General features: G+C 38.6%; 1 protein-coding gene across 1 annotated transcript in view; it reads left to right on the forward strand.

Annotated features, from left to right (window-relative positions):
* The window catches only part of CEP290 (centrosomal protein 290), a 46,952-nt gene that overhangs the window by 21,900 nt on the left and 12,875 nt on the right, over nucleotides 1-12,177 (forward strand). The window contains exons 30-42 of the mRNA XM_083463057.1: nucleotides 548-753; nucleotides 1,426-1,577; nucleotides 3,357-3,468; nucleotides 3,598-4,053; nucleotides 4,575-4,739; nucleotides 4,930-5,037; nucleotides 5,170-5,304; nucleotides 5,994-6,263; nucleotides 6,678-6,785; nucleotides 7,869-8,068; nucleotides 9,597-9,810; nucleotides 10,560-10,697; nucleotides 11,708-11,929. Of these exons, the coding sequence (XP_083319183.1) occupies nucleotides 548-753; nucleotides 1,426-1,577; nucleotides 3,357-3,468; nucleotides 3,598-4,053; nucleotides 4,575-4,739; nucleotides 4,930-5,037; nucleotides 5,170-5,304; nucleotides 5,994-6,263; nucleotides 6,678-6,785; nucleotides 7,869-8,068; nucleotides 9,597-9,810; nucleotides 10,560-10,697; nucleotides 11,708-11,929 (2,486 nt within the window). The remainder of the gene's footprint in view (nucleotides 1-547; nucleotides 754-1,425; nucleotides 1,578-3,356; nucleotides 3,469-3,597; nucleotides 4,054-4,574; nucleotides 4,740-4,929; nucleotides 5,038-5,169; nucleotides 5,305-5,993; nucleotides 6,264-6,677; nucleotides 6,786-7,868; nucleotides 8,069-9,596; nucleotides 9,811-10,559; nucleotides 10,698-11,707; nucleotides 11,930-12,177) is intronic.

Consider the following 12,177-nt stretch of genomic DNA (forward strand, 5'->3'; position numbering starts at 1 on the left):
ATGTTTTCTCTGTAAACCTGGTATTTTAAAATGTAGAGTTGAACAACATTTTGAAACACAAGCCTTCTTATTCCTAAATTAACAAGAATCCAAACATTCAGTTGAAAGTTTGTTAGTATTCTTAAATGGTATTCACACAAGTCTAGAACTTTTTTTAAAGGGAAAAATAAAAGGGAAAATGATGTTGATCTCAATATATCCCCAAAGGCATCTGTGATCATTAGTACAACTTACCTGTTATTAGAGTGTTTTATTTGCAAAGACAACCCCTGTAGTGTATTAGAAGTGAGATATCTTGTCAAGATTCTGCCAAAGTCTGAAAAGATCAACCCAGTCCCTTTGATAAAAAAGGGAAGTAATAATAACTAAACAAGGTAAAGGGCAATTATAAATGATATTCCAGTTCTAAACTATGCAAAAGATGTTTAAATATTTTGAAAAAGTTGAAGATTTCTGCCTCTGTTCCATACTGCAGATTTTATATAGTTTGGTTTTAAAAATGTGTCTGTCACTAAATTTTTCCATTTATATTATTGTCAATTTGTAGGAGGAGACAGTTCTACAGATAAAGCCACAAAAGCAATAACAAACAGTGAGATTGTTTCTATTTCTAAGAAAATTACTATGCTGGAAATGAAAGAACTAAATGAAAGGCAAAGGGCAGAGCACTCTCAGCGAATGTACGAACACTTACGGAACACATTAAAACAAGTGGAAGAACGTAATTTTGAACTGGAAACAAAGTTTGCTGAGGTTGGCTGCTGAGCTGTGATTACATAGTTTGCTTAAGGTGTTGGAAAATGCATTAGCATACTGTTCTCTTTCATTACTCCTATCATTCCCCCGTGCGCCCCCCCCCCCAAATAGTTTCTTGGATCTAGATGCATTTAGAGATGTTGCACTGTTTGAGAGACACTATTGAGTAAGGTGGGAAGTATGCATATAAGGTTGACAAATTCCTAACACCCAGAAGAAATGGCTTTATGACCAAGCCAAACATCACATTAAACTGTAGTTAGAAATAAACTGTGGATTAATGTGAATACGCAGGATGTTGGTGCATTCTGCTGAAAGGCTCTCATTCCATTTCTCTCGCCCAGTTAATTCTTGAGGCACATGAACTAAGAGAGTGGCGTTTTTTGGCAAGTTTGTCACAAGCTGAATCCAAGATTGTTTGTAGTTAGTGTTTGTAAGTCTCCTGTATCTTGAAGTAGTCAGAGCAGGCGGAAATTCAGCCCAGGAAAGACATGCTGGTGTTCTACATTACAGCCAGCTGTGGATGCCACGAGTCCTCATAATCCTATCAAAGCGTGCCACAAACACCTGATAATGCATGTTGGCTACCCATGTACTAATAGGTTGTTGTTTTGGACTGAATGTAGTGTTCTGATTCTGAATATCTTTACCAAACCTGCCATGTGTTAGCTTACAAAGATCAACCTTGAAGCACAGAAAGTGGAACAGTCTTTGCGAGATGAACTGTCAAGCAGTGTGAGTAAAGCAGTCAGCGAGGCAGATAGACGTCGAATTATGGACCTGGAGAAAAGTGAAACTGAGCTCAAGATTGAAGTATCAAAGTAAGTTTAAATGTTCTTGCATTACTCTGATTTCAGCCCTGCGTAGAAGAGTGTGTGTGTGGGGGGGGGGGGAGAGAATACTTCCAAATTTATTTGAATTTCCCTCTAGAACTGCCCCCCTCTTCCCTTGTACGCACGCACACATGTCATGGGAGCCTTTTAAAGGGAAAATTGTGGGGAATGACACCAGTTTTTCACTTTAAAACCCAACCATTCCTCATCTTGGAGCTGCTTGGGGGAAGTTTAAAGAGTAATTGGGAGGTCTTTGGGGAAGATTTGCAAAAGAAGTGTTGAAATTGTGTACGCATGCTGCTCTAGTTTTGTTTAATTAAATATTATCGGTCATTTTTTCAGGCAGCTTTATGATAAAATAATCAAAAGAGTAAACATGCATTATTGTAATTGTATTCTGCCTTTCCATAGTTAAAACCATGCTCACAGTGGCTTACGACATGAAAATATTTACATAATTACAAATTAACAAAGGTAGAAATAACAACAAATAAAACATATCAGAAAGTACACAACCAAATTGAAAATACCCACATAAATCACAAAAATAAAGATACAAAAACAATATCACAACCTAAGAGTCTGTTCAGCAGCTTCAACTTTTGTAGCTGAAGTCAGTCAGGGCCCAGCCTTCCCAGGCGAGGTGGGAAAAGGCCTGTAAGGCAAGAGTGTGCAGGTATAAAATAGATAATAAATATATAAAACATTACAAAAAATTATACAGCAGCAGCAACAACTGAAACCTATACAATTCCATAGAATAGAATCTATGTTTGGAAGCAGCTATAAAAAAACCTACATGTGTTTAACATAGTGGTCTGGATTGCATTGTACAGTGGATGCTTGGGTTGCGAACGTGATCCATGCGGGATGCACGTTCGCAAACTGCGTCTGTGCACGTGTGGGTTGCGATTCGGCGCTTCGGTACTTCCGGGTTTTGGCGGTCAGCAACCCGAAAAGACGCAACCTGAAGTGGTTGTAACCTGAGGTATGACTGTAATGTGAAATCATGGTTTAGTGCTGTATGGATGAAGCTCATGAGCCCAAACGAAGTGCCTGGCTTAAATGAGCCCTGCTTCGCCATTGTATTCAGAAGACCTCTGCTAAGTTATAGTATCACTTTTACAGAATCTTGGCTTGGCGTTATGCACAAATCAAGGATCAAACAATGGTTTCACAAGCCAGCAGAACCTAGGGTTTGAAAATGGCTTCTTATGAGATGTACCTGGTTGAAGTGTAATCCTAAATCAAGAGTCTTTAAAAGGGAAACTAAACTCTGAAGATGTCCTTTCACCAAACCTGCAGGAGAATGCAAAAGGGGGAGTGTTGGGAGTCAGATCTTTTGCTCAGGCTTGCTGTAGCTTGTCCACATAGCTTTAAACCGTGTTGCATGTGAATGTAACCAATATGTGGTGGGCTACAACTTAATGTAAACAGCTCATTTATAGCATCAAAACTCAGTTGTGTTATGTGACACAACTATTCCATGTGGCACTGCATACGGACCTAGTGACAGTGCTGTTGTGACAATGTTCCAGGTTTTAACCACATTCTCAACCTGTAAACAGTCTTCAGGCATAGAGAATCAAACAGCTTTTTCATCTGCTAGACATTTTCATCTGCTAGCCTTAAATGTCCAGCAGTTCCATTCAACATATATCCTTTCAGTACTGTTTTTTATTATTTGCATATTGGGGGAAAAAGAAAAAGGGAATACTGTTACCCTTGCAGTATTTTTTGGTAAATAGGTTTCAATTGTCTTGCTAGGCTAAAAGAGCTGTCTGATATTGCCAAGATGCAAGTTGATGCTTTGGAGAATCGCCAGCAATCCAGAGAGAAAGAAGTGGAATCGCTCAGAATGCAGATTTTGGATTTTCAGGTATGGTCTATCTCTGCTTAGAAGCATAACCGTTCACCCCTGTGACACAGATAATAAGCCCAATACCGTGTAAATGCTTAGCGAATGCATTTGATTATATATATATATTTTATCTTACTTGCTATTCAGGCACAATCAGATGAAAAAACACTTGTTGCAAAATTACATCAGCATATCGTGGCCCTTCAGGTTAGTGAAGCCACTGCTGTGGCCAAGTTAGAGGCTGCCCTATCAAAACTTCAGAAGATGGAGGTGGCTAATATGCGCCTAGAGCAGAAACTGGATGATAAAGAGCAAGCATTGTACTATACACGCCTCGAGGGGAGGAATAGAGCTAAGCATCTCCGCCAGACTGTACAGTCACTGCGACGACAATTCAGTGGCGCTTTGCCCCTGGCTCAGCAGGAGAAGTTCTCCAAAACTATGATTCAGCTTCAGAATGACAAACTTAAGACTATGGATGAGGTCCAGCTTGCTCAGCAGGAGCGCCGAAACGCAGAGAACAGAGCACTGGAGCTGGAGACAAAGTTAAAAGGATTAGAAGAACTAATAGCCACATTGAAAGATACAAGAGGAGCACAGAAGGTTTGTGATATTACAACTTTAACTATAGATTTGAGAATTGACTCTCAGTTCAGATAAAGTTTTGGGGTTTGTTTGATTTGATTTTTCATTTTTATTGCCTTGATTAGCCGAGAGGGAAAAGCAGCATCTGCTTATCAATGTCAATTGACAGAATGTCAATTTCCACTGTAAAAATGTCAGTCACCCCCATTTGAATGTGTGTTGTATTCCATTAGTGCTTCATCACTCAGATTCTTTCGTATTCATATTTAATCACATGCACACATTCTTCATTTTGTTAATCTGGGCCAAAATGCAAAGAATTCATGAGATGCTTGCTTGTGCCTCTACCCATGCACCAAGGATTCTACGTGGTTATGTATTTTTTCCCAACCACCACTCCTTTCAACTAAATTCTCCTGATTTTTGAGAGAAACACCACAATGAGCTAGTTCATCTTTTTTTCTGCAGTAGTTTGGCATTATTTGGAATCAGTTTGGTCCTTAAATTGTTGTCAGATTTGGTCATTTGTGTATTGTCAGGTAATTGAATGGCATATGAAAATTGAAGAGCTTCGTCTTCAGGACCTTAAACTGAACCGCGAATTAGCCAAGAAAAAGGAAGAGATTAAATATTTGAACAATATCCTTTCTGAATACGAACGTACCATTAATAACCTGGAAGAAGAAATTGTACAGCAGAGCAAGGTACAGAAAAGCAAGTGGTGTTGCACTATTGGTTTTTTTAAAAATTAATGTAACTTTAGAAATTCTGCAGAGAAAACTCCTACAAAGGTTTTGCTGCATGTAACGTGGAAAATGTTCCTGTATCTAGCATATATTTGTGCTGCTCTCAGAGACTGTGTACAGTCCTTATTAAACCCCTTAAATCTTGTAGTTCCATGAGGAGCGGCAGTTGGCCTGGGAACAAAGAGAAGTAGAATTAGAACGTCAGCTCGACACTTATGACCGTCAGCAGAAGGACATAATTAGAACCGCTCAGAAGGTACCTGATTTCGTACTGATAAGTCCCATAACACGTCAAGTGTCATTATTCCACCCGGCTGTCGTCTGGGGTTGGGGGTGGGGGTCTCCGCCTGCCTGCGCAAAACAACCCTTTCTGTTTCCTTCTCTGCAGTTTGATGAAGCTACAGGATCAGTTCCAGACCCCAGCTTGCCCCTTGCACATCAGCTTGAGCAAGCTCTAAGGAAAATACGAGAACACATCCGAACTATCCTGGAAGTGCAAGCCACCTGCAAATCCTTAGAAGAGGTGATTGGATTGTTCAGCTAACTGAATCATATGCTTTTAGTGATTTGTAGATTAGAGATTTTGCCTCCGGCAGAGGAAAGTATCTTTAGTTACATTGCTCCTTCCTCTCACTCCAGAAAACCTTTTTTTTTTACCTTTTATTTATTAAATTTGTATGCCACCTTTCACCCAAGGATCACACAGTGATTCACAGCGTAAAAATATAAGATGAGAACATAAAATTCATAATGGAACAAAAAGAAAAAAATCTGTATAATTTCTTCCACAAACCCATTTAAAAGGCCGCAGAATGTTACTCAGCCAAAGGCCTGGTTATAGAGAAACAGTTTGGCCTGGCACTTAAAGATATGTAATGAAGGCGCCAGGCTATCAGGTTGGGCTTTGACTCCACCTGGTGCTCAAAGGCAGGAACAATGTCTTGGGAAGCAGGTAGCTCCCAGAATGCACTTCAGTTGCTCCTGCCTTTGATTAAAACAGCTATACTGTGATGTTCTTTGTTGGTTGTCTAGTTCTGTTGACCTAAAAATGAATAATCTATCTATCTATTCTGGTCCTGCCCCCACCACTTGTTTTTCACAGCTCCCCACTTGCCTTTATTTCCCCACTCTTTTCTCCATGTTGAAAAAAGAAGAAGAAATCCTCTCAATTATTTTTGTCGTTTTTGGTAACAGAGATTAATTTTATTACAGAAACTGAAAGAAAAAGAAGCTGCTTTGTGGAAAGCGGAGCAAAGTATATTATCCAGAGACAGGATCATAAATGAACTGAGACTTCGATTGCCAGCATCATCAGAGAGAGAGAAAATAATAGCAGAGCTTGGACCAAAAGAGGAGGACTCTGCTGCCTCTCCTCGTGCTCTGAAAATTGCGCACCAGACAATTGCAAATATGCAAGCAAGATTAAATCAAAAAGAGGAAGTGTTGAAAAAGTACCAACACCTTTTGGCCAAAGCAAGAGAGGTATTTACAATACAAAATGCACGAGCTGTTATTGTAAGCAGCCCTGGAAATTTTGAATTGAAGGGCTTTGTAGAATTTTTTTAATGAATGAATGAATGGAAAATGCTGGGTTACACAGGGCCATTTGAACTGGGCAGTGGTGGCACAGAGGTGCCATTTGTGTGGATTGGTGTTTCCAACATGACTTGGGACTGCATTATTTTGAGTGCCATTCATGGGGGAAAGTCCTGAATACGTAGCATAAGGAAGTAAAGGAAGTTAAAAGTGACTTCTGTGTTTGGAAAACTTGAAGAGTATTGCCTTTTGTTGTGGACATCCTTTTCAGTTTCTTTAGTGTGATAAGATTAACTATTTGAAATTTTTGTAGAATAGAATGGACACAGAAACAAATATATATATTTTTGCACTATTTAGGAACAAGAGGAAATTGCAAAGAAACATGAAGACGACCTCAGAGTGCTACATCAAAAGTTAGATGTACATGCTGACAGTTCTTTTAACAAATTCAAGCAAACTGCATTAGTAAGTATAAGTTTTGTTCATGATTTATGCATTTGAGGATTTGGGGAATGAAGATAAGATGGGGACAGAATTGAAAAATGGTGATTTCTTATCCTTTTTGGCTTGGATCCAGCAAAGTTCAGATGTAAAGTACCGTATTTTTCGCTCTATAAGACGCACCAGACCACAAGACTAGTTTTTGGAGGAGAAAAACAAGAAAAAAATATTCTGAATCTCAGAAGCCAGAGCAGTAAGAGGGATCGCTGCACAATGAAAGCAGCAATCCCTCTTGCTGTTCTGGCTTCTGGGATAGCTGCGCAGCGTGCATTCACTCCATAAGATGCACACACATTTCCCCTTACTTTTTAGGAGGGAAAAAGTGAGTCTTATAGAGCAAAAAATACGGTAATTTGTGGAAGTTGTCTCTTTACAGCTGCCCACCCCACCGTCAAAACGCTGTCCCATGGGTTGGAGACAACCTTGGGAATTTTTTTTGGTTTTTAAAGAGGAATACATATGAAGTGGGAAGTCAACGGAGATCACTGTCCCACCCATTGAGTGAGCTGAATCAATCAGAAGCCCTTGGGTTCCAGCCACTGAGTTCCATCAGGCTTCCACTGACTTTCTGCAGCCTTTGGGGCACCATTAGCTCTTAAGGATCTGGGCCCCAAATTTGCAGTGATGACTTCATATCCTGTGACCGTGGCCCAATGTTTAAACCAACAAAGGTGCCTTTCTTATGATATCATCAGTGCCATAGTGTACTGCATTCCTGATGATAGAAAAGTAATAAAACACACACTGGTAATAAAAAGGATTTCTGGAAACCATTTTTAGGAATTTTTGTAAAATGCTATTTTTAGACAAGCTTCACAGCTTCACGGTTAGGGCTTCACAGCATGCGAATGAAAAACATGGTTATATTGCAAGAATTTACCAGGTAAATAAGGGCAAATGAGCCATACTGTACCTCAACTTATTTAAGATGCAAATATATCATGCATCTTAGTTTATGCATTACATCCAGGATATGAGTTAAACAGTAATATCAAACAAACAATGGAATATTTATTTATTCATTAGATAACCTGTTTTGTTCCACAGGAGTTGGTGAAAAAGCCATCTTTAGCTGTCCCAGCAAATAAACATTTAATTCGTCTGGCAGAGATGGAGCAAACTGTAGCAGAACAGGACAATTCCCTTGCATCCCTTCTGAACAAATTAAAGAAAACATCGTCCGAATTGCAGAAACAAAAGCAGATTACTTTGGCAAAAATCAAGGAATTTGATAACATCAGGGTCCAGTAAGTGTAGATTAGAATTATACTTCATTCTGTATATGATCTGCTGAGATCTTGAGAGTCATCATGTTTCATCAATCTTTAGAAAACCTTGGCTAAAATATATAATATAAATAATCGTAGAGGTAAGCATTCAGCTTAAACATAGAGCTCATTTTCATTATATAAAAATAATAGGTTATTTTTGTTTTCAGGAGTACTTCATTATACACCTTTAGGCGCCTGGCAAAAATGTTCCTTTTTAACCAAGCCTGTGGTTGACCTGATCAACATCCCCTACCCTTTTAAAATGTGGCTCTTTGGCGGGGCGTATTATTGGGTTATTGCTTTTATTTTTATTTTATATACTGTGATCTTTTTATGTGAACCTCCCTGAGACCTCCAGGCATACAGCAGTATATATTATTATTATTATTATTATTATTATTATTAAGAATAATAATAATAATAATAATAATAATAATAATAATAGCAGCAACACTATCTTTTAAAGGTATGTTGAAAAGATCAGTTCATTGGGCAGTATCCAACTAACAGTTCTTCTTGCACAAGCCCTTTTGGCTGAACTGTGGAGCTTCCTCTCCCACCAGGCCCCCCAACCTGCTCTGGGGGAACCCCAGAACATATTTATGGATTGCATGGGGAGAGGAGAGGGAGAATAAGTTTCATTGCTTGGGCTAGTGGAACTGCTTTGTTGGATACCACCCTTTGGTTTTTATAGGATTTCCTTAAAAGAATAAAATTGGTTGTAGTCCATAGCCTGTAGTCCTATTTAGTTCAGCTTCATTGCTCTGGAATAAGCATTATGTAGACAGTGTCCTTCCCTCCATAATTAACCTCCTGTTACTGGGGTTGCTATATAGTGTCTTTTTCCCCAAATTAGATTTAGGTATACGTGACTGGATTGTAACTACTTGCCTTCAAATTACTGGAAGGTTTGACCAGTTGGAATCCATTCACTGGTCTCTGCAGTCTGTGCATCACAGGCGTGGAACACCCATTACCTTCTATATGTTGCTGGACAACAGTTCTCATTCTCCTTGGCCATTGGCTTCGCTGTATGGGGCTGATGGAAACGGGAGTCCCACAAGATCTGAATGGCCACAGTTTCCTAATTTCTGGGTCACATGCATTAGATTCAGCTTTGATAAACCCCCATTCTAACATGAAACTTAACAAGCAGACATCTGGCAGAACTCTCAGGATTTTTATGCGGTGGGTGGTGGCATGGACTACCCTGATGATTCTCCTCCCAAGCATATGTTTTGAACAGTAGATTTTTGAGCCACGAGGTGAAATAAAATGAGGACATTTGTTTGTTAATGAGCTATGAAGAAAATAAATGAGAGAACACAGCTGACTTTGCTTATCACAAAGACAGTTTGACAGTGTGTTGCTCCTCTAGGCTGCTGTTGGGAATAATGTATAATTATAATCGAAACGATGCAATCCTTCAGCCTAGTTAGTCCATCTGGAACTCGCTCAATTTTGCCAATGGATGTCATTATTATTTATTATTTTGCTCTGCTAGGCTTGAAGAGAAGCATGCATCTGAAGTGAAAAAATTGAAAGATGAAGTGGATGAGCTAAGAAGTTTGTTGTCACAGATGGAGAAAGAATTAATGAATGCAAAACTGGAGCTGGAGGCCCAAAGAGAAGCAAATAATAGAGCTCCAACAACTACAATGAAAAATCTAGTGGAACGGCTGAAGAATCAGCTAGCCTTAAAAGAGAAACAGCAGAAGGTAAGCGTGGAAACTAGTAATTGGGTGTAAACCAGCTCATTTTCTCTAACAAAACAGAATTATTTCACCTTTTTTATTGTGAGCCTCTCTGCAGGGACCTACTCATTTTTCTTACATACAGTGTCTAGTATATTTTAGACATTTTTTGTGAAATAAGAACAATAAAGAATTAATTGAGGGAACATTGGCTTGAATTCTATAACTTTTTGAATGTCGTGGACTCAACTCCACTCTAAACACTTAACCAGTTGCTGGATAGCACAGGAGGGGAGAATGCTCTTCTGCTTAAATCCTGCTTGTGGGTTTCCTACTGTGAGAACAGGATGCTGAACAATTATTATTATTATTTGTAAACCCCCCCCCCCGCCATCTGACTGGGTTACCCCAACTAGATGGGCTACTGGTCTGAACCAGCATGGCTCTTCTTACTGCCTTATGTTAACTGCCACCAGAAATGATGGCAATATATTAAGCAGAGAGCTTGTTGAATATTAGCCTACTTTATTATTTAAACTTAATATTAATTCTATCTACTGTTAACCTTTTCCCTCTATATGTCATAGACATATATCTTATTCCTGTTTTTTATCCCTGTTGGGTTTTTTTTTTAAATTGCTTGCTTTCTTTAGCTGTCCAGCAAAGCACATAGGCGTATAACTGCAAATTTCTGACCTAGATGTTAAAAGGATTTGTGTTTATTGTTTTTCATCAAATTTAATCATTTTTTAAGATTGATAAATATTTTTCAGGCTTTGAGTAAAGCACTTCTGGAGCTCCGAGCAGAAATGACAGCTGCTGCAGAACAACAGATTATTTCTGTAGCATCACAAAAAGAGGCACACATGAACGTTCAACAGATCGTTGACAAGCAAACAAAGGAACTGAGGGTGAGCAGGAAGTGAACTCTTACCTATATTGGCCTGATGTGAAAGCAGAACACCAGAGCGGATAAATGTCACTGTGAGCATTACAGACACCAATACGCTGCTGTATCTTCCAGTCCTCAAATAGTTCTTTTGAGTGTTAAAAGCCCCATGATGCACTTTCCCAGACACTGCTACTTAGCAGTTTCTGTTAATTTCACCACATTGTGTGTGGGCCTCCTGCATAAAATTGAATGAAACGGTGTTCCATATTACTGTGATCAAGGTACACTGATAATGTGTCTGTAATCGTAGTCTATTCCACAAAAAAACAGACTTGTGCTTCCTTGAAACCTGGCACATGGATTGCAAGATGTATGGGATACTACCCATGGTTTTGCATGGTTTCTTCCCTAGAAGAACAATAAATGGATACATCATAATACTTTATTGGTGTTTAGAGAAAGTGGCTGAATTTAGGCTTGCAGTTCAGCAATTACTTACTATGTGGTAATAGGGCTGCTATGTGATGAACCAAGTCCTTTTGCATACATATATTCCTGGATTGTACTTCTAGCATTTCCACTAAAAATATTTCAGTCAGTAACTTTCCAAAAGACAGGTGCTGCCTAGAAGAATTGATCATACTGGGCTTGATGCACCAACGGCCCCAGCTTTTGATGTTGAATCCAGCAGCATAGAGTCTTAATGCAACAGAGTATTTGGTGTGGTTAAGAAAAAAAGGATCTTTCCTTTTAGCTTTTTTTTGGTCAAAAATGTACAGGGTCAGGGTTTTTAGAACTGTGTTTTTAGTAGGTGATATCTAAGATTAGTCACATTCAGAGTAGACAAATAGAGATTGTATGTTGACTTGTATGTTGTTTTCAGTGGATCCATGCTGGGTTTAATTGACCATGATATCACCCAATATTAGCAAATGTTTATTGTCTGACATGGCATGCATTGTCATTTGTTTCTTTGTTCATTTTGTTGGCAGTCTGAAAATAATATATCATAAAAAAATATTTTCTTAGATTCAGTTAGAAGATTTAAATGACCAACTTTCAAAACTTAAAGATGCCCTCAAACTAAGCAAAAATAAAGAGAATTCATTACTAGATGAGGTGGATGATTTAAATCATGAGCTTCAGAAAAAAGTTAAAGCCCACACTAAATTTCTAAGGGAGAGAGAAGAGATGGAAAAAGAAAATGAAGAACTGAAAAAGCGGATTAAAAGGCTAACCAATGCAATTCAGGTAAATATATTTTGAATTATAAAACAAAGAACATTGTTTGGGTAGTATACAAATAAATTGCATATTTCTTGAGTCACTGGTTGGCTAGTTTTGCACTGCAGCAAATCATCTGAACGTTGTTTCGGTTCTAATTGAGAATTTTGTACATTGCATATATATTTATCTGAGTTTGCAATATATAAATGAATTGAATAAATAAAAACCTGGCAACTATGATTAAGTGCAAATCAGCCAGCTTATCTATGTAT

This window comes from Podarcis liolepis (assembly GCF_965112155.1).
Source record: "Podarcis liolepis genome assembly, chromosome: 10".
In the NCBI taxonomy this organism is placed as follows: domain Eukaryota; kingdom Metazoa; phylum Chordata; class Lepidosauria; order Squamata; family Lacertidae; genus Podarcis; species Podarcis liolepis.